Raw genomic sequence first — 23,255 nt, forward strand, 5'->3', positions numbered from 1 at the left:
GAACGACATCCAACATTTGAGTCAATGGTTCGTGTGTTGCAGAAGGATCACGCTACATAAACACACTCAGGGAAGTGCACTAACACACTCAGACATTAATGCAAATGGGGCTTTATTTAGTTATATAAATGTCAAACTTCTGTTCTCATTTGGGAATAAAACCTCCATGGATGGAGCTCATCAAATGGCCACTAGATGTCCGTGTTTCACCTTTTATTTTCCCGCTTAAACCTGAATTTAACCATGTTTTCTGTAATGGAAACCTTTGGAAACTTGAATTCATTTTAGACTACATGTGTGAGAACAATAGAACACAGATAATGCAGCTGCTCATACAATTCAAGTTAGTCAAGATTTTTGCCTTCTTCCACTTTTTCTGGCTTAACTGTTAAATGTCTCAGACACTGTCGACACTTTTGGGATCTACCTTTTAGGTGTACTTTAGGTCAGACGTGAGGTTGTCATTACCATTTCCACCACAAGGGGGCAGCATCTCTCCAGGGAAAGAGAACAAGCGCCCCTCTACGTTTCCTTCTGTTTGGGGCAGTTAAAAAAACCCTAAATATCTCAGTCGTTATAGATTGAAATCAGAGTCCAGGTTCAGAATGAAATAATTGTTTCCTCAGCGCCACAGTAAACCGGTAATCAGAGCTGGTTGCAGCCTGGTGAAGGCGCGCTTTAATTGCATTCCATCACACACACACACACACACAGACACAAACACACACTGGTGGTGAGCTGTCAAAGATACTTACGATGATGTAGGACAGACAAGTGGTGGCAGTTTACACACAGACACACACACACAGGGGGAGAGAGAGAGAGGGAGACCAGCAGAGGAGGCCTTCAGACAGGCCGAGTCGTAATGATAGGTGACGCTTCCTCCATCCTGAATAAATGAAGGAAGGCTGAGCAGCAGCAGACACACTAACAAACATTATTCTGAATTTAGAATCCGAATGAAACTGGAGGAAAAAAGGGGAGATTTTGATAATACGTCATTCTGGGAATTGTGATGTAAAAGTCACAAATCTTAATCAGAATTAGTATATATATTATATATAATATATTAATCATTTATAAAATGAGAATTTAAATATTTATCTGGATCTAAATAAATCTCCAGAGGAGATCTAATACAAATTAAACCACACTACTTTGCAGGCCAGTTTTTTTTACTTATTTAACTAAACTGCTTTAATCTGCACGTGAACAAATGAACGAGTCAAAGGCATTTTAGTTCATTCCATTAAGGGAAGCTGGAGAGGAGTCTGAACATCTCGGTGCTGGGGAAGAGAACGAAGGCGACCCGTAAGAAACAAAATCACATCTCCTCTGGGATTAGGAGCAGGCCGCCGCTACAGGTTGGACTTTTTCAAAGCTGCAGACTGTGAGATTTGCAGGGAAACACAAGGTTTATCTGGAAGCCATCTTCTCTCCCACAGCCCTTCTGATCGTTTGTAACTTTAGAAATGACACGTTCCATTAATCCTCCCGCTCTCTGCCGACTCAACATCTGGGAAATGAATCATCTTTTCTAATTCGGTGATCGCGTTATCCATTCAGTGCACGACGTTCTACAGTAAAGATCTTTCTCCTTTTTTTTTTAAATCGCTGGTTTTTACTTAATTGGGTCTATTCTGCTGCAGAGTTTAAATGCCACAGTATTTAAAGATAAATGCAACATTTTGTTATCCTCTTGTGTCTCTCTTTGGGTTTCCCTCCCAAATGCTCCCCCTCCCTCCCTCCCTCCCTCTCTCAGTCTCTCTCTCTCTCTCCCTCTCTCCACACGTGTCACTCTGCTGCTCTTTGCTCCGCAGGCAGCAGCAGTGTGTCCTCGTCCGTCCTCCTCCCTCCTCGTCCCTCCTCGTCCCTCCTCGTCTTCACGCAGAGCGCCGCTCTCGACACAAAGGGGGGGAAAGCGCTGGTGAAGTTCTCCTCCTCTCAGGCTGGATTCTCTCCTGCTCACCAATGGATGGAGTTTATTCCCCGGCAGACACGGTGACTTCTTGAAAAGTGAGTGAGAACCCAGAACAGCTGATTGAAGCTATGCATCAAACAGTCAATAGCGGATTTAATGTTGTAATGTTTGTTTCACTGCGCTTTTAAGGCTGAATTCATTAGCAACAGTTGATCAGGTGGACTCAAGCTATTTGGTTTTATTTCAGTGAAGTAGGTGGAATGTTGGCTTTAACCAAAATGTGTAATGTTCTCTATAAACATGTATGTTTCTCAATATCCGATATTCACAGTATCACCACGGCAACAGAGCTGTCACTGAGATATGATGAATTAAATTAGTTAAGGTACATATTAATCACAATATCCAATGTTTGGTTCGTACTGAAGAAATACTGTTAATAGTATATAGTATAATTATTTTATTAAAAAAATTAAATTTCATTTTTCATACAATTTATTTTTTTATTTTGCTCAATTTGAGATAAATATTTGAACTAATTCTTGACGAAATGTATTTTTGAATGTTAATGGAGGGACTGTCAGTTCTTCTATTTAATAATAATCTACTATTCTTCTTTTCAATGACTTGATAAACATGTGGATCCAGACTGGTTTTCAGCATTAATCTGAAAATGATCAAAGTTAATTTTCTATTCAGCTTTTACATCTTTATGTTTTGAGGATGATAAAAATAATTGCAAACTAGTTGACTGGAGGAATAACTTAACATATGTAATATGATCAGATAAATATAAAAAGTGACGAGAAAATAAGAAGATCTAATAAAAGGAGTTTTAAATAATGCCATTTATTGTCATATCTCTTCAGTTGGGGAGGAGGGTGCGTGTGTTTGCAATCAACATTCCTCCTATTGCTAAAATTATATATTCAATTCAAAACCACTTTTTAAAGGATTCTCCGGCGGTTAAAATCATAAAGATGAATACTTAAGACTGAAGGAGAATGAATCCAGACCCAACTAGCCGTTAGCTTCCATGTTAGCGCCGCTAAACTACGGAGAAACTACTGATTCCTCTGTTTTCTGAATCTGCCAAATTTACTAGAGATTTAATCTAATAATCTAAGCATGATTTCCACATAATAATATTTTTTAAACAAGCTGCTTCAGAGATCCATAAATATGTGACTCAGTAATGTTTTATTACATTATAATAAAACGAGCTGATACTGTTTTAAAGTCTAAAAATGATGATATTCACACTAAATATTATTATTCCCACTTAAATGTTTTCCTTTTACTATGAACTAAATATTGTTTTAGATCAATTTATATTTAATTATACTGAAGTGAAATATTTTGGCCCGTGTTCACGGCCTTTTGCGTATATTGCATCGTTGTTGTAGAAGCTTTAAAGGCGCCCTCAGCTCTGAGATCACCTCGGCAATGAACAAAGCCAGGACCCCCTGATTTTTGGGGGCGTCCTTGTATCCTTTCAAGGACACTCCATGAAGGGCCCTTGAGTCCCGCCTCGAGGGCCCTCTGATGTGTCACCAGACCCCACGATTGCTGCTGGAAGAAACTCTTGTGAGACCGAACTCTCTCTGGGCCCCCCGAGGAGGGGGGGTGGGGTCCTCAGACGCCACGTTAGCGCCCCCACTTAGCTGGCTCGCGGTTCATTTAATCACTGTGAACATCTAAAATGCCGTTAAAGGCCCCTTGAAGCTCTCTTAAAGACACTCGAGAGGCCCCCCCATGAAGTGGACCCCCCCCCCCCCCCCCCCGGGTGGATCTCCTACGGAGGTTCTCTGTGGGCTACTGAGTGACTCCACATTTGGCCTCCATGTGTGCTCCTAAGTCTGTGGTCTCTTCAAGTGGTTTCATGTCAGGGGGAGACTCTTTTCGAGCGTAACAAAGCCCCCCCCCCCCCCCACCACCACCCCCACACCTCTTTCCTACCGCATTAATGATATAAAAGCCTATTAGCCTGGTAAAGTACTTTTTTAAGTACGTTTGGCTTGAAACAGACTTATGTACATTTTGATTAATAATGAGAGTTTAAAGTATAGAGAAAGGCAACAGAATGAGGACGTTAATTAGAAAATAAGGAATAAATTCCCCGTCTTGTAATTGTTGACGAAAAGGACGACGTGTAAAGAAAAAAATAAAAAAAATACTTTTACGTGTTAAACCCTGCCACAGAACACACGAGTGTGTTGGTGCGGCGCCAAAAGGGAACCTGGGTTGTGATGTTTCACAGGAGACGCCGTGACATCGAGGTGTGAAGTGTGACGACGGCGAATGAAGTCGCTGCGGCCTCCTTCCGTGACGTCATCGGCGACACCTCTAACGGGTCAAAATGTCTCCCGTGAAAAGACGGCAAGCACTTGTGATTTTTCCTGATAGGCGCGTGACAGACGGGTCAGGTATCTTCATCCGGTCACACGGTGTCTCCTGATCCGGGACCAGAACAAACGGAGGGCACGAGGAGGCGGATTGGGGGCCGCTGAATGATTCAAAAACGCGTTCATCGAAGGGCGGGCGCACGAGCTGCAGGAGACAGACAGCAGACGCACACGCCTGCTCCCACAGATTAAATGTCAGGAGTTTAATCGGCACTGTGCCCATTGTGTTGATTTGAGAAAAGGACTTAGACGGATGTAATGCAGCCAGTTATTCAGGCCTGGAAAGCCCCCCCCGTAAAGATGAGATGTTTTTAACCCCATGAAGAGATGAACGAAACGCGTTCTTTAGTCCTGCGATGTCGTCGTTTAGTGCAGTAAGAGACGTCGGTTCCACCAGGTGCTCCAGCCACGTTCTCCACCATTTCATATTTCTTCTGTCTTGTTTTTTCTTTTTTTTTTGAGGGAGCTGATAATTCGGCATGTGTGTTTCATTATAATCACGCAGCGCTTTTGGGTCGCTGGCGGCTTGGCGTTCCGACCAGTGGAAACCACACAGTGGGCAGAGAAACACCCACCAAGCAGGTTTGTGTCCACATGGTTGATAAAAGTGTCTTTGGGGCTTTTTCTGCTCTTAAATGTTTCCCTCTGACAGCCAAGGAACCGATTTTATGGTTCTAAATCAAAATGAAGACCTCAGATGTGAGCATCTATGGCGACGCATATTTACATTCTTTAACGCGTATGCTTCTGGGCACACGGGAGCCTCGGGAAGTTGTGATCCGTGACGTGGTGTCACGTGACAGCGTCGTTTTTTAAGAGTTTCACAGTTTGACAGCTGTGGAAATCTGTTGAATACTCGATTCCTATTGGTCAACTGTTTTTTTTTCTTTCCCGGTAGACGGTGTACAGAGCGCTTCGTCCCGTCTGTCATCGCAAACCTGTACCGTTTTTCTCCCGACGTGTCCAAACAGAGAGCAACACGGCGGCCTGTATTTAGTGCCATGTGATCGGTCCCAGATGCCCCGGCCTCTCGCTGTGGTCCTCACGGCCTCCCCCTGTGTGCGGGGGCACCGGGAAACGTGCCTCGCTCAACAAAGCGCGCCGCTTCTTGATGAAACCGCCTCTAATTGCCCTTCGCTGTCAACACTGGCGCAGTGTGGAATATGATATACTCCCTGTGTGTGTGTGTGTGTGTGTGTGTGTGTGTGTGTGTGTGTGTGTGTGTGTGTGTGTGTGTGTGTGTGTGAGCGGGAACTCGCTTCTGTAACAACTGAAACATTCAGCGCCTCGTGCGCTTTGATCTTCGGCTCGACGCGCACTAAAGCGAGCCGCTGTGTGTCCCCGCAGGGTGCCGCTCCGTGCCGGGGGGGATGGAGCAGCGCGGGGCAGCCGGGAGCCCCGGCCCTCGGGACAGCGCCAGCCCGGAGGAGAGAGGGGAGAGCCCCGCCTCCGCCGGCGGACCCCCCCCGCCCTGGAGGTCCGGCCGCCGGGAGGTCAACGGCATGCGACGCAGCGGCGCGGCGCTGAGGCCGCTGGGGGGTGAGGCCGTGACACACTGTGCACCTGACAGCAACCTGCACCACCTCAACACGAGTCACGAGGCCCGAGGGCTTTTAAATCTGCTAAATTGAACGACGGGGGGCCCTTTAGATTCTTCTCTTATGTGTGTGCGCGTGTCATCGTTCTTCTCGTGTGTGTGTGTTTGTGTGTGTGTGTGTGTGTGTGTGTGTGTGTGTGTGTGCACCAAAAGGAAGGCGACGTCCGCCTCGCTCGTTGGTAATAAAGCTGCATGTAAACTCAAAAATACCCAACACGGAAAACACTCACGCACAAATGCCCATTATCCTCTCATGCAGTTGGGAACATCATCACGCCTCATCACACAAACAGTGTAACGGCGCACACACACACACACACACACACACGCCCTTTCCCTCAGGGGGGGATTTGTCTTGTTGGCCAATGGCGTGCTCGGGTCCTGCCCCTCCGTCAGGTGGAGGAGGATCGATCGCTCGATGGGGTTGATGCACAGATGCATCGTGCACGGATCAAACAACGTTCCGAGCTGCTCGGGTTGTGTTCCGTTGACTTCCATAAATGTAGAAAACGCTTTCTTGCTCAACGATCAAAATGAAGTCTAGACTCCGACTATCCAGACTCTCGCTGCAGGTCTACTCCGCCCTCCGCTTGGTATGATTTCCATTTTCTTTATATTTGAAATGTGCAGTTTTCTGTGACGGGGCTCCGGGTCCGGGCTGTGACGGTCTGAACCAGCCGATCCCAAGCGGCTGCAAGTGCATTCGTCTGCAGGCTACAGTTGCTGAATGCCGTTTGCACCCCGAAATGCTCGACCCAGCCTGGCGACCCACTTCCAGACTAAACACAGAGCCGGTGTCAACGAGTCTGAGGCCTCTCCTCCTGTAACTCTCCCTCTCTCCCTCCCTCCCTCTCTCCCTCCCCGACCAGGTCTGATGATCCCCGTCTACTGCGTGGTGGAGCACGCCGACGCGGGCCGAGCCGGCGACTGCGGGGGGCCCGGCGACCGCCACGCCGAGTTTGTGTTGGTGCACAAGGACGTCCTCTTCACGCAGCTGGTGGAGACGGCGCTGGTCGCTCTGGGATACTCCCACAGCTCAGCGGCACAGGCAAGTGGTAAGTACGCTCTGTGTGTGTGTGTGTGTGTGTGTTCAGATCAATGAAACCACTTCTCACATCTTTCTCACTTAATAGCCAAAGGTTCAATACAAATTATATAATGTATTGCTGGATATCGTCCAATGTCACATGCCATCGTATCGAGAAGAACTCTGCAGTGAAGGACTTTAATGACACTTTGATTGACACCATTTAACAAAAGTACCTTCAGTCGCTGACAAAAAGCATCTGCCTCCGCTTCTCACATCTTAACAGGGAACGCCAGTGTTTCAGTGGGTTTTTTTGGTGGGGGGGGGGGGGGGATGGTGAAATGTTCACAGGGGCGGTATTTACCAAGAAGGTAATTTAGAGATTGAACACTGTGTCGCGGTCCGGGACCAAAAACTTTTTCCCATCATTTTGTGTTTGAAACAAGAAGGCAGACGACATCCAGTCATCTGTGAAACAACACACTCACACACACACACACACACGCACGGGGGGAGCGTGGCAGTTTGACATTCCTGGTGTGTCCCGTAAACACAGGGCGCTCCGACCAAGTAGCCGACGCCCTGCGACCCCCCCTCGCCTCTCCCCAAACGGCGACGTTTTGTTCTGAGAAATAAGCCTTTTCTTTTCAAATAAATAATTTTTGGCTGAAGTCATGCATTTTTTTCCCCCAGTGTGGTCGCAACCAAAATTATACAGAGTCTCTTCTATTTTCTTCTGCCATTGAATTGCATCTTGCATAACTTTGGCGGTACGGCTATACGTATTTTTGAACTCTTAACTGCCAAGGGGGGGGGGGTTCTTTAACTAACTTGAACATTATGGCTGATTAAAAGAGGCTATTTCTTATTTAGGGTATATGGATTCTGCTGTGAATTTCACATGGGCTTTGGTGAGTTAGTGTGCAAAAAGAAGCAGTCTAATTAAACTTCAGGCCATGTTTTCACATAAACATCCCAAACTTTATTCAATATTAGTTATTTTGAGTGTGTTTAAAATAGTCTCTGTGCGTGTGAAGTTAATCCCTAGTTACAGTCATCACCTTCCTGGGCAGGCATTCTGAAAGCTGAGAGATTTGCATGCAGCTCGATTTAACCCTAAAACATTCATTTGGCACCGACGGCATGAACCTCTTGTTTCTTTCACCCCACACGGACGAGACCAGCAGAAGTTTCAAAGTTACCCGTACCAGCAACAACCTGCTGAGGACATGTTGAACCATTCAAAGTCATCGCTTAAGCAAAGTCAGCTGCAGGACACACAGGAACCGACAGACACGAGGGTTCAGACGTTGTGCAGTGAGACAGCAGATCAGTGACCTCACAGTGTTTACTCAGTGCATCAACATCTCGGCCCTTAATGCCGAGCTGATTTGACATTTCTCCTCTGATTAATCAACTGTGGAGTCCCAGGAGAGTAGGCTTTGTTCTTTTGCCCTTATCACTACCATCCTCCTGCAATGAAGACACACACACACACACACACACACACACCCAGTGGAGGCTGGCAGGCCGAGGCCAAGCAGGGTCTGTGTTTGATTTAGCAGATCCTAACGCGATTAGGCCTGTTTAGATTTGCGCTTCCAGTCACGGTTCTTGGAAGGTTTGGGGAATGTTCAACCCGAGACGATGCTCCAAGACCGGGAGGGGCCTCTCCCCGCCCCCCCACACACACACAGACACACACACATACAAGCAGGTTGGGTCATATCTAGATTTCTGCCATCCAGCAGACGACGTGCGTGTGAGGTATCTGTGTGTGTTCTGCTCCCCAGGCATCATCAAAGTGGGCCAGTGGAAGCCGATGCCCATCCACTACCTAACGGACGCCCCGGAGGCCACAGTGGCCGACATGCTGCTGGACGTCTACCACATGGTCACACTGCGGATCCTCCTGCACAGGTCGGCACGGGCTGCGCCTTTGTTAAGTTTAACTCACATTGGGGTCGCGGGTTGCTTCAGACTTACTTTTAGTATTTCCTCACTAAGAAAAATCAACCCCAAAACGCTCAGATGTCCCTTATGTTTTGACCGTGGAAAACAGTTGTTTCATGTTCAACACATTAGCAGATCCGCTTGTGACTCTGCAGTACTGAACCACCATATGTGGTCTGCTTCATGCAGCTGTGGTAACAAACAGGTCAGTTTAGCGCCCAAGCCGCTGTAGCTTAGAGACACAAAAAGGTGAGAGCGAGGGAGCAGAACGAACCTTTAAGCGGGGAGCTCTCCTACTCACCGCTTCTTTGCCTCGCGTGTGCAGCTTTGCGCGGCTGGCGGAGCTGCCGTCGGAGCAGTGGACCCACGCCACCGTGAGGAGCGCCCTCCGAGAGCTGCTCAGAGAGACCAACCAGAGCGCGCTGGCCAAGGAGTGCCCCCTCTCCCAGGTACGCCGCCCAAAGCCCAATCGCTCGGTGTCCACATGCCGTGAGATGGAAATGTCAAGCGCACACACACACACACACAGGGAAAGCTGAGATGCTGCTAAGTATTTTCTCTAAACACATGTGCGTTTTCATCAGCAGTTCACCACACACTTTGGAGCACTGTGTAATCTCACCGTAACACACACACACACACACACACACAGTATTGATACCGTCCCAGGGGAAAGGCTGCAAACACGCACACCCCAATTATCCTCCTCACACACAGCCTGCAGTCGTTAGACTTGAAACTGTCATTTTTGACTTGTGATTTATACACACAACTTAGTCGTGATGTAATTAGTGATTAGGGGAAGAGTGTGGGTGGTGTCTGTGTGTGTGTGTGTGTCTGTGTGTGTGTGTGTGTGTGTCTGTGTTTTTTTGCAGCCTGGGAGAGAGTTTCAACCCTTACAAGTGACCACAATGCATGCTGCGAGGAGAGTGACTTATTTATGAATTTCTGTCTTTCTGTCAGAGCATGATCTCAGCGATAGTCAACAGTTCCTACTACATCAACGTCTCCACCTCCAAGTGCCAGGAGTTTGGACGCTGGTACAAGAGGTTCAAGCGCGTCAAAGGTAACGGTTTGAGTTCGCCGGTTTGGCTCAGCTCGGTTTGGCTCAGCTCAGTTGGTGACTCATCGGCTTTTTGTGCTTTATGGGCCTCACGCTGCTTTGAGAAGTGGAGGCTGTCAGAGCTCTTTCTAAAGCTGACACTCACAACTTATCACAACTGCACTCAGCGTCTCACCTGCCTGGCCGCCTTTTGTTTTTTGTGATTCGTGGCTTGAAATGTGATGCTTTTTGTAGGAGTTTTTCCCCCATTCATCTGTCCGAACCCTTTGTGTGTGTGTGTGTGTGTGTGTGTGTGTGTGTGTGTGTGTGTGTGTGTGTGTGTAATCTGCTGCATGAGGCGTCTGTCACTGACAGCTCTCAGTAGGAACTGACTGTCACACATGGTTTGCATTAATGTCACCCTTAATACACATGACAAAACTAAATGCTCTTAACTGCTAATGGAAAACAGCAGCAGACCCCCCCCACAACCAACTCAATCTGCACACAGGCACTAGGAAGGTAAAAATCTGAAGGCCCGCCAAACCTCACTCCAACTTCAATTCCCCTAATAGCCCAAAATGTGGCTCAACCAAAGCCAGCAGAGGCGTAACAAGAAGCAGATTCACGTGGAGACGAGCTGAGGAGAGCAGTGGAGGGTTCGAGAGGAGACACTATTTGATCTTATCTGGAAGTAGTGGAGACAGCCAGTGGAGATAGGGCTCCGTGGAAACCACAGCATCTTCTGCACCATCAGACGAACCTGTGCTGTTGAGAGAAAAAAAAGTAAAAGGTTTTTTTGTAAAAAAAAAAAGAAGACTCTTATGTCCTGAAGATAAGAGTTCAACCAGTAGACTGGGTATCTTTATTTAATCAACACGTGTTGATTGAATACTGCAGAGGTATTGTTGTTACACTGGTGGTTTAACTAGAAATTGGTTGATGTGTGAGTGTGTCACTAAAAATGCGTATCCCCCCCCCCCTCCAGGTGAATACATCGAGAAGATGTGGTTAGCTCAGAAAAAATCCGATATTAAAGGTACGTTGAAGTCTTCAATGACCAAATGAAAGGACTAGAAATTGGACTGGATTATATCCCTGTGTGTGTGTGTGTGTGTGTGTGTGTGTGTGTGTGTGTGTGTGTGTGGTGCCACAGTGGAGAGGGAGTACGACCTGAGCCTCCTCAGCCAGCGACCTCCCTCTCTCTTACCCTCGCCCACCCACCTGGGCTCCCTGGGCAGCCCCGGGGCTCAGGACCCCCAACCCCTCCCCGCCAGCCAGCTCCCGCCCCTGCGAGCCCAGGGCCCTCCCCTCCTTGGCCAGGGCGGGCTCCTGCCCCCCCAGCTCTCCCCTCAGCTGGTCCGCCAGCAGCTCGCCATGGCGCACCTCCTCAACCAGCAGCTGGCCGTGGGCCGCCTGCTCGCACACCAGCACCCGCAGGGACTCCCCCAGCAGTTCCTCCACCACCCGCCCGTCTCGCGCACCTGCAAGGGCGAGCCGGGCCTGAGCTGCCCGGGGGCCGAGGTCTCCTTCAACATCTACCAGCACGTCAGGAACGAGCTGAAGAGGGCCAGCATTTCTCAGGCGGTGTTTGCCCGCGTGGCTTTCAACCGCACACAGGTACACTGAGGCGAAGGCGCTACCAGGGGATGGTGGGATGATGTCAACGCTCACCTGTGTGTGTGTGTGTGGCTGCAGGGGCTGCTGTCAGAGATCCTGCGTAAGGAGGAGGACCCTCGTTCGGCCTCCCAGTCGCTGCTGGTCAACCTGAAGGCCATGCAGAGCTTCCTCACCCTGCCGGAGGGCGAGCGAGACCGCATCTACCAGGAGGAGAGAGAGAGGAGCGCCAACTCCAACCAGAACCTCTCCACCAACCACGTCTCCACCGGCAACGCTCTCAGACCCCCGCAGGTACGCAGGACGGACTGCTCACTGTGTTCAGATGTTAGACAACAGGAAACATGAAACTTTCCTCGCTGCAGACAAAGTGCAGCGCGTCGGCCGCGGAGCCGCCGCCGAGGTCGGACCCGTTGGTCGACATCTCGTCGGGCATCTACGACGACATCCAGCAGGAGATGAAGAGGGCGAAGGTCTCCCAGGCTCTGTTCGCCAAGGTGGCGGCCAATAAAAGTCAGGTCAGTCCCGACCAAACAGAAGGATGCATTCCTTGATTCTTATCAGAGGGCCTGAACCCGCATGCACACATGATTTGGTTCAACGTGCCGCCGACAAACGTCCTTGAGAATGAGTCGGTGCGCGTCGACCTCCCCGTAGGACGTCCCTGAGCACACGTGCACATCGTTGAGCTGAGTTGATGATGTTTGAAGGAGCTGATGAGGGTGTAACATGCAGGTGTGTGTGTGTGTGTGTGTGTGCGCGTGTGTGTGGGCGTGTGGAGGATCTGATTACCCGCTGTGGCCGACCATCGTGTCTCCATCCTCACATAAACAATGCGGGTGATGGAGGGGGAGATCTAAACAGTGTAGGGGGGGGGGGGGGGGGGGGCTAAGAGAGGAAGTTTAAATGCCTACTTTTGCTCTCGACTGAGGAGACACAGAGAAAAAGCCTGAAATGATAAAGCAGTAAATGGATGGAGGGGGTGGAGAAGGAGGAGCAGAAGGATGCAAGACGGAGGGCAAAGACAGACAAGATGACGGAGGCATGATCACATTATTACCATTAATTTCCAGGCTGAAGGCTGCGCATAAACAACAGCTGGTGGCAGATCCTGGGTCAGCCCAGCAGAGATAATCTAATCTTCACACACACATACACCCGCCGACTTTTTCCTCCTGCTTTCTTTATTCCTCCTCTCAGGGAACAACTTCTATGAGACAACACAGAGTGCTTTATTCATTATTCATTCATTCAATTTTAAGATAAAATACACTTTTTAGACTCATTTTTGAACCGTAATGATTGAGAAAGAAGTGAGACTGAAACCAATAAACGTGCAGAATGGGACATGCAAGCATTTTGTTGCTCAGCACTCAGTCCAAATAGCAACTAGAAGACCATAATGTGAGTAAACAGCGATGGAAACCACACGAGGCAGCCGGCTCCAAACGCACACGGGATAAACAAACAAATCAAATCAAGCCTTTTTTAAATACTGCTTCACGGCACCAAGGAGACCGACCCAAATCTGCCCCAAAAAAACAATCCCTTATGCAGAATCAAAGGGTGCGTTGAGTGATTAAACACCTGAATCCCCCGCAGGGCTGGCTGTGTGAGCTGCTCAGGTGGAAGGAGAGCCCGAGCCCAGAGAACCGCACCCTGTGGGAGAACCTGTGCACCATCCGCAGGTTCCTGGCGCTGACGCAGGCCGACCGGGACCAGGTCTACGAGGAGGAGTCGCGGCAGCAGCACAGCGACCGGCTCCACGCCGTCCTGCAGGTGCCGGACCAGCAGGTAGCGAGCCGCACCGCCAGTCGGTACCCGCTGCCTTTTCAGATGGAGCCGAGGGTCCGTTTTTATCGGGGTGGGGGGATTCGTCTGTGGTCACTGGGAAGATTAAAAGAGAAACAAATCTGTCTCGCCAGGGTCTGTCCTATTTGTGTCCCATAAGTCATTGCAAATAGAAGTGGTAAAATGACTGGCCCACACATTTCCTGCTGAACACTCCTCCACCCCACCCCCCCCCCTCCCCAAAACCCCAAAATGCTCTCCAGTCTGGCCCTAACCTCAATATTATTCAGAACATTCCCTGTAATTATTGAAGCAGAGAAAAAAAAAAGAATTGCCATTATCCCTATTTAGGTCTTTTAATTTCGATGGACCACAGACTCATGGCGCTGGATTCCTGTGTTTGGGTGTGCTGCTCACCCCCCCCCCCCCGCTCCTTCTTGACTCCCCTGAATGACGGGAGAGGAGCTGAGTGGTTCCTTTTATTGCTCGGGTCCTTGGTGTAACATCCGCAGTGAAGCTGCAGCGAGGCCATGTTGCGTTATTATGGTTGTCGCATTATTACCACACATCTGTAACAACATCTGCACGACATCGTTGCACAGAGAGACTCGTAAATCCATCCTCCTTTCTCCTCTGCAGGCCGCGCACAGGCCGCCCCTGAGGCCTCCCACCGCGCCGTCGCCGACGCGCGAGGACCCACAGCCCGTCCAGCTGCTGCTCCTCCGCGCCCCGGAGGACGGGCCGCAGCGCGGGGCGAGCCCCGGCGCCGGGCCCAAGAAGGCCCGCTCGCGGACGCGCATTTCCCTGGAGGCGCTGGGGACCCTGCAGAGCTTCATCGGCGACGTGGGGCTCTACCCGGACCAGGAGGCCATCCACACCCTGTCGGCCCAGCTGGACCTGCCCAAGCACACCATCGTCAAGTTCTTCCAGAACCAGCGCTACAACGTCAAGCACCACAACGCGGCCCGAGAGCCCGGCCCCGGGGAGGACGGCGGGGGGCGGGGGCGCTCCGGGTCCGAGGGGTCGAGCGAGGACGGGAGGGGGTCGGTGGAGGCGTTGGGGACGGAGGGAGGAGAGCGAGGCGCAGAGATGGAGGTGGAGGTGGAGATGGAGATGGAGGCGGAGAAGGCAGAGGGGGCCACGTCCTCCCCGTCCCCCTGCAGCAGCCCGGACAGCCCCCACTCTGCGGAGCAGCAGAGATAACACAAACTGAGAGGTCACCGTCGATCTGCGGAGCCACACACACACACACACACACACACGCGCTTTCATTCACCGGAGCTCGTCAGCATCTGAGGAACTGTGCCAAAGTCTTTCAGGTTGGACTGGAAAGAGAAGAGCTCTGAGAGGACCGCGGTGCGTTTGGTTCCTACCAGCTGATCTCATCAGCACCTCAGTGGGTTTTTAAGGTGATGTTCGCGGTCCAGCCACCTCTGCAGCACAATCCCCTTCTTTCACAGCTCCGTCAAAGGACACACAAACAATGTCTAAATGCGTATTCAGACCGATGGAAGCTGATTACAGTGGATTATGCTGCAGGAGGGACGGTTTGAGAAGTTCTTCAGGGGGTTCGTGTTTATTTATGTACGATTTGTTTATTATATTTTCACTGTTCAAAGTTATGTTTCCTGTAAAGGTAGGGGGCAGGCGGGGTTCACTGTAGGCGTTAAGCTGGCACCAGAGTCCACATGTGATTAAACCTGACCACAAATACTGTAAGCGGGGCGTGATGTGTTTGTCAGTAAAATCCTCCCAAACCTCAAGGTTATTTCCTGGATTTCCTGGAGATATTTAAAGCAATTGCAAATGAATAAATAAAGAACCTACTGACATCGTACCTCATGAGGCAAAAGTTGGCAAAAGTTGGCAAAAGAGACAATGAAGCCAGAAGCTCCTTACAAACCAGGACGTCTTTCATCAGTAAATCACTACACTCCCATCGATATTTATTACCTACATTTACTCAAATCTGAGTCTGCTTATAGTTGTTTTATTACTTTCTTTGATTTAAAGTCTTTGCAAATGTGAAAACAAATGGAGGAGTATCAACTCTTTTCTTTTTTTTACAGACCGTAGGAGAAATGAAGGCGTTTGTGTTTGTTGTGATGTAAATGTCGACCAAAAGGTCCACGTGGCGAACTCCATCCGCCCTCGTATGTAACACAGAGGATCATGTGACAATCATCGCTGTATTGTGAAGATCTTATAAAAAAAAAAAAACGTTCCAAAGTGCTCTGTGTGGAAAGTTTGGCTTTTGAAGACCCCCCCCCCCAACAAAAACCCTCCTGATTTGAGATGCTCGGGTACAAATGGTGACACCCCAGCTTCTAGGTCACTCTCATCCGAGCATTTAGGCCCATGTGGCTCCACCTGATTCATTAATGACCAGAGAAGGAAACGCAGAGAGCCTCTGGCTGCAGGTGTTTTCCCATCATGCATCACATGCCGCAGGTAGGAACCCTTTTCATATTTGCGTCTTGAGAACTAATTTCATGGGTTTTGCGCCTCGTTAGCGAGCGCCTTGCTCCCTGTTTCCCCTGTCGGCCCCCGAGTTCTAACGCGAGGGATGGCGGCGGGGGCCCTTCTCGTGCGGGAGGCGACCGCGTTTCAGTGGAATCACAGCTTAAGCAGAACGTGTCCTTTTTCGGTGTGTTCATGGTAGTTAACTCGCATAATATTACAACTGCATCAGTGACTGTTGGTACGGTCCACTGGGCTTCTTCCTCACACAGCTGGCTATTAGAGCCGTATGGCAGGCTGATACAGGGCCATTAGAGGTGTGTGTGTGTGTGTGGGATCAGGACGCAGGTGCACGGTGCACTGATATTACCCAGGGTGGGGGGCGTGGGGGTTGTAAGGGGGTAGAGGAGGCTCTCTGTGGAGCTCGCAAACACACCTGTGATCTCCTGCTAGCACGCTCCCTCACACACACACACACACACACAGTGGGCCTCCAGCTCCTGCAGTGCAACACGCTAATACACACTCTGATAAACAGGCTAATACGCTTTACACACCATTGAACACAACACGCGGTAATCAGAGAAGCAACTGGCTTCTGTGTCTGATGCTTTGAAGTGTGTGCGTTTGTGTGTGTGCGTGTGTGTGTGTGTGTAACAGAAAGGGCAACCCTAAGCATTTTAGTGTCATCTTCTTTTTTAATATTTTTACCTTCGTACTCGTGTCCCCTGCTTCATTGTGGATGTCTGGCACATGTTTTCAGAACCAAAAATGAGTATTGAAAACACTTTGGGTTGATGACGCACACACACACCCAAACGCACACATACATACATACATACATACGCACAGATGGTGAAAACAAACCAATGATGAAACAAGTCAGAAAACGACCACATCACATCGCTTCAGAAAAGCAAACATTGCTCTGACCCGCAGGTTTTAATGTGCGCCGCCCGAAAAAGACACTTCAAAGCAACTAATGATGCTTTTAAAAGTCTGGCATCTGATGCTTTAGTGTTCCATTTATTTAAAGCAGTAAAAAGCCATATTTGTTGTTGAAATACATCAAGTGAATTAGTGTTAAGTCTCACGTTGTGTTTGTGTTGACGCCCTGAGGAGGAACATCGTCTCATCGGCGTAACGTGTGAATGGGTGTGAGAGCCGATGAAGGTGCCTCTTAATGCCTCCCTGAGCTTTGAGCACAGCTCGCGCCCACCGACCAGCTCCAAACCGGAGTCAATGAGCTATTAGTTCCGTGATTACGTAATGCAGCCGTGGCTTAAATCACGCTCTGTAAATAACTGTGTCGTTGCACAGTGAGTTCGCTCCACCCTGGATCTCACAGCATGTCCTCCACCGGTGGAACCCGACACGCTGTCATTTTTTATAGAAAAAGTCCAATCAGGTAACAGCTTTTCACCTTTTTCAACCCCCACCACCGAACTATCTCTTATGTCACGGTTTTACGGATCGAAAGCAACGTGCTTTATCGAAAACAAAATAACAGCTAATTTCATCAGCTTGATGCAGTGGTTGCGAAATACAGGTGACCCCTCGACCCCTCGACCCGTCGCCGGAAGCCAGCGGAGCCGTCGAGGAAGTGCAGCTGGGCCTCGGGCCCTCGACACCAGCTGCAGGATCCTGTGCAGAAAGGGCCACCAGGTGTCTGCGATTTCACGCTCCTTCCCTCCTCCGCTGGGTCCCAGTGCGGCCCGCTGCACCGCCGCCGCGCCGCGTCCACGCCGCCCGCTGCACCGCGGGAGGCCCGTCTTTTATTTTATGTTAAATGAGGACTAATACATAACGTACATGAGAGCAAGCGCATTTCTAAAGTGACGAATGGCGTCCCGCTTAGCGCAGTGGAACAAGAGTAATGTCTTTAAGCTGTTGCCGAGAACTCAAGTCTACCAAAACGTTTGTGTGTGTGGGTTTGTGCGTTTTGCTACACACTCTATAGGCCTTTAAAAAAAAAACTATTCCTCACTCTCTCTCTCTCTCCTTCCGGAGGTTTAGCATTCTTACTTTTGCTCGTGTGTTATTCTGTTAGAAACACACACACACACACACACACACACACGCACACGCATGCACACACACACACCTGTGTAACTTCGTTTTCTGGAGACACAATGGGGCCTTTTCACGGGAGACATGTTGACATGTCACAGCACAGGTGTAAATAATACAATGAATGAGTTCCATTAGGCTGCTGGAGCTTCGGGGTCCTGATATTGCCCCCCCCCTCCCCCCCGCCGTCTCTCCGTCACGCCGCCATGTCTCACCGGGACAACAAAAAAAACGCAGCTGATGTTGTTAGCGACACTCGCTCTTTTTTCCCCCGCGTCAAAACGTCTGCTGTGAAAAGGGCTTCGATCTCGTCTCACGTCTTCTGCGTCCGTTGGAATTATTTCATTCAGAACATACCAAATTATTAATTCAAGCATCAATACTTAATATGCATTTACATTGAATGGCATTTAAAAAAATTGTATTCACCTCTCGTGGGGGACTAACGCGTTCCGTGTTGAGAGCTCACGGGTCGCATGGGAGCCGCAGAGAAGTGGCCTGCTGGCCCGCACAGGTAAGGGCGGGACAGATGGGCCACGCCCCTCAAGCCGATGAAGAGGACGAGCGCGGCGTGGCGCCGGGTCGACCAAAAGTCTGTCCTCTTGGATCTCTGCAGTCGTCGGTCTTCCTGGCAGGCGGCAGGCAGCAGGCGGCAGGTCTGTCCTGCGCTGGGACCTGAAGCCTCCTCGGCAGACAGCCGCCCTAATTTCATTAATTATAAAGCAATATGCTGCTGGCAGCCCCTCCGGAGAGGACTCTACCCGGCGCTGGCATCTGTTCGGAGCAAACGCAGCGAGGGATGCCGGGGTGGAGGGAGGAGAACAACAAGGACATCTCTGACTCCCGCCATGGGTGAAGCGCGGCGCTGCGTGGAGGTGGTGGCGAGGGGGGGCTGATGGTGGGAGAGTGGCATCCTGCAACTTTGAAAAGATGCCAGAAATGTCAAGGAGTACCACGCGGAGGATGAGCCTGAGGGCGGATGCATCGAAGGGGACGAGGGGGGGGGTTGTGTTAAAAAAAGTCCCCTAAATGCTGCTGTAACATTCTAATCTCCCCCAAGTTGTGTCGCCCATAACTGGACATCTGCCACCTGCACTTTGCAGCTTATCTTTCCATGATAGTTAGTTTGAGGACACACCTTTTTTTTATCTAAATACCTCACGTTCAAACTCACCGCTTTATAATGTCGGCTCAGGCTGCACACGCAGTCAAAGTGCAAAAGCATGTTACCAAAGGGCCAGCTGTTTACTCCCTCGTCATTCATAAATGATACACACAAACACACACACATCTAAACACACGGGAACCCTGACGAAAACGCTGCCCGGTTTTACCTTCTTTTCTGTGTTGTGACACTGGGACAAAAAGAGGATCAACATCATGCAAAAGTGTGACATGACCAAAGCTTAAATGATGGCCCGAAAGCGTGTGAAAAGGGAAATGAGTTATGGACGTAGGGTGAAAATAGGTGTATCGTGACGGATGGCGCCAAAATAAGGTGATGGCGGCGGCTTAGCGGGCGGCTAACGATGCTAACAGCTAACAGCTAATGCTGTGACAGCCGCCGTCCGCTCAGGTGTGTTAATCCTCCGTCGCATGAAAGCGCCTTTCACACTGCACCTGCAAGCGCCACGTGTGCATTTTCCATTAAAAAAAAGCCCCCCAAACCCACGGTGGGAAGTAAAAAAAAAAAAAGGCGAGCTACTCCTCCACCGCGGAGCGGCTTTAATGAGATTTTCAGCTCTGATTAGAGTTAAGTCACTTAGTGTGTTTGTAATGATGTTTGGCTCACAGAGCGGCCGTCCATCAGCCAAATGAAATATTAAACTCACCTACCGCCGGATTGCGTGTGTGTGTGTGTGTGTGTGTGTGTGTGTGTGTGTGTGTGTGCATGTTTGTAGATGGGTCGGGGGACCTCTGCAGCCCGCCGTGCGTCCGTTTTATCCCTCATACAGTAAACACACGCGTTTCTGACCTACATTTCGCGACGCACAAACAACCGGGGGGGGCAGGAGATGGAGGGGGGGCAACAAATGAGTGTGTGTTGGGGGTGAAAATGTGCAGGTTCACTGGGCCGTGAATCTAATGCAAAATTAGTGTTATCTGGCCGCCAAATAATTCATGATCCCGCATCCGAAATGATAGCAGAAGGACTCGACTTGTCCTCCCCGCGGCCCGTGTCCCCCCCCACCACCCCCCGCGGAGCATGTTTTATTCAAAATGTCACATGGAGCATAAACTAGTAAATAAGTACAGCTACAATTGGCGATTCTCCGGCACGAGGGACTTTTAGGCCTCGATTGAAAGGAGCGGCCTTGACTTACACGTAACCTTTGTCCGGAACACAATGCGTCATGTGATGCCACGCCCTCCAAAATAACACGTTACACGTCAGGCTCCCCCCCCCGGGGGGGGCGTGTACGAAGAGCCACGCGTCGACCTCACGGGTAGTGAGCACAATGTACCTGCTACAACAAGGAGATAAGTCGAGGTATAAAAGAAACATCAAGGGGAACTTGATAGTTCACCGGCCCGGAGCCCGGTGGAGTGTGTTTACTTTATTGTCGGTCAGTGTGTGCACACACCCACTAACTATGGCCAGGGCCCCAGCATATAAAACCCGAAATAATAGGTCTACATTTAGGGAAATCATCGGGTGTCGCTGTGGAATGCGACACCATTGTGGTGGAGCATTTTCACAAAAGAGCAAACAACCACTTGAGAAAGCCAGGGAGAGTTTAGTGTGAGATGTTTGACGGAATGTCGTTTTAGACACTTGATCATTGTATCAATACCACTTGAACTTTTCCATTTAGTCAAGTCGTCCTTTTAGTCAAGTCGTCCGCTGTAATAAAAAAAGGCCTATTATTGAATCTCTCTAGTCAAGTGAAGGACACATCCTGCAGTGCAGGGAGAACATCTTCAACGTGCCAAAACAAACAAATCGACCGGACTCTTATTGTGAAGGGCCTCGGTTAGCTGATGAAAACACATCTGAGGAAACGGTTCAAAAAACAGCTTGAACCAGGTGGGTCGTCTGGTCCGTCGCAGTGTGAGTGTGTTTCCACATGATTTTTGTTCTGTCACCATAAACAAAGGTTGACAAGAAACACAGCAGATAGAAATGCCTTCCTTCTTCTGATAATCCAAACACACACACACACACACACACACTCAAAGCCACATGTCTGAGTCGACCGTGTTTGCCGGCGAAGCCCTGTGATTGCAACGTAAACAACGTGGAGCCCGGAGATGGAGGACTGAGGCCTCAAGTCACCTGAGCATTCGCAGACATGAAGGTGTGTGTGTGTGTGTGTGTGTGTCTGCTCCCGTAGACCACAGAGGGATTCCATCTCCCTTCATACGAGCTCTTTTGTTGGACCATCACATCTTTAAAAAAAATAACATAAAAAAACCCCACTGCCTTTCAGAATGAGGGATGGATAAACGGACGAGGGGGGAGACGGAAACCACAGTGGAGCTCGGTAATGGTCAGCCAGGCCCACCACGCCTCGGCAAATGTTTGTCCTAACCTGTTATTTCTGGCATTGTGCTGTCTCTAAGAGATCATTTTATTCTCCTGGAGGAATGCGGCGGCTATAAATAGTCTGCAGATGAAGGAGGGGGAATCAGAGATTTGTAGAGTAATTACAGAGCCACAGTTCAACCCTTCTGTTATGGCTCATTTTTCATCAACCTCTGTCTCCACAACTGTCTGACTGAAGTAAAATGCCCGTTTTCTCGATGGGAATTGCATGTCTGACCTGATATTTGACCTCTTTTTTGGCTTTTATCTGCACGGTCTCGAGGTTTAAGGGAAGGTTTTGGGGGAAATAACCTCTCTTTTTATGGACGACGCAGTTTTCATCTCTGTGAAGTGGGTCCGAGAAGAAAAGTGCCTCAAAAGAGAAACCACACATGCGACGTGTCGCCTGTGATTCATTCGATGACAATGCCGATGGGAGGCTTCGGACGAGGGTCATATTATCCCGACGTTTCAGGTTAACCGGGAGGGACAGGAGACTAAATGTGGCATCGAAAGATGAAGTAAAGGTCCGGCCTTTGGGTGCAAAGGGAGGGAAATAAACATGAAGGAATTTTCCCGGGCCATCCTCCATCTGTAATCAAATAAATTGATAGCACAGAGATAAAAGGCTTTTAACACTTACTCTTTGACCCTGAGAACCTTGCATGTGTTACACACAAGACTCTTAATGAGAACAATGACACGAAACCATCTAATAAATAGGATCTAAATAGGATCTAATAAATAAATGTCTGCTCTTTTGTTTTCAGTGCGACATCAAGTTTGCCCTGACGGCTCTTGTGTCTCGAATGATCTCTCAAAGTGTGAAAGGTCTTAGAGGCATAATTGCTCAAATCATCAAGCGTGCCGTTCTTATTTTGCAAAGTCAGACCCCGTTGGCAAATTCTTTCGACAATTGAGAAAAGCTGGAGACAAATGACACGTAATGGCGTTGCCCGCATTACTCAGATGAGGACAATGTGGAGAAAGGAGGTTGTAGTGATGGGAAATGTGCAAAGCAAAGGTTTGTGGGTTTGTTAAAGCGGGAAAGAGGACTTAAAACAATGTTTGTCAATGTATCCCAAATACAGAAAATCTAAGAAAACTAAAAACCCTGTTGCTCTCTGTTCCCTGTGTCTTTTCTCTCAGTTGGAGTCAGTTCATATGTTTTGTCCTGTTGCTTTGTTGTGGTGGGAGGAAGAAGGGGCATTATAGCTCCATGAGACGTGTGTGGAACATACAAAAAGGCTTCTCGAGGGTCGAGGGATAAGATGGGTTTTACATCAATACGTGCCGATTGATAAATCGCCGACACACAGCCAGCTGCCAATCATGAGCTTCTCTAAAATTAAGAAGGAAGGGCTCATCATCTCAAGAGGTGTATGAAAAACCTACTTCTTGTTTAATGTACCATCAAGTTATACTTGGTCATTTATTCCTTTAAAAAACAACAAAACTGTCACAGTTTCGAAGTAAATGGTGGGAAAATTGCAATATTTGAGTTTGTTCAACACGCACCCTGAGAGGGTGATTCTTTCAACCCCCCCGCTCTTATCATCACGCTTTTATTCGCAGAGAGATGTCGCCCTCGTGTGGACAGTATATGGTACTCCATCATCAGGAGCATCGGCATTTAAAAGACAGAGAAGAGATTACAATGGTTTCCCCTTTATTATATTTTACATCAATTTGAAGTTCACTATACATTTAGGCAAATATATAACCATTATCTTCCGGCTGAGGTCCCAATTTGCAGACCGTATAAAACTTTTCACCGACGCATCGCTTGCGTAAGTAACGCGTCATCTGCGATCGGCGTGCGTAATGAGGTCACACGTGACGCTAG

At 49.1% G+C, this 23,255-nt stretch overlaps 1 protein-coding gene across 1 annotated transcript; it reads left to right on the forward strand.

The window, feature by feature from the left end:
* Positions 1–1,081: 1,081 nt before the first annotated feature.
* Positions 1,082–15,547, forward strand: LOC134127009 (DNA-binding protein SATB2-like). Its single transcript, XM_062561537.1, has 12 exons — positions 1,082–2,016; positions 5,674–5,865; positions 6,793–6,978; positions 8,744–8,870; positions 9,229–9,352; positions 9,867–9,969; positions 10,934–10,984; positions 11,102–11,565; positions 11,644–11,856; positions 11,928–12,080; positions 13,165–13,356; positions 13,993–15,547. Exons 2-12 carry the CDS (start codon positions 5,697–5,699, stop codon positions 14,554–14,556), a joined length of 2,346 nt encoding a protein of 781 aa, XP_062417521.1. The 5' UTR covers positions 1,082–2,016; positions 5,674–5,696; the 3' UTR covers positions 14,557–15,547.
* Positions 15,548–23,255: the final 7,708 nt, after the last annotated feature.

This window comes from Pungitius pungitius, chromosome 3, assembly GCF_949316345.1.
Source record: "Pungitius pungitius chromosome 3, fPunPun2.1, whole genome shotgun sequence".
Classification (NCBI taxonomy): Eukaryota; Metazoa; Chordata; class Actinopteri; order Perciformes; family Gasterosteidae; genus Pungitius; species Pungitius pungitius.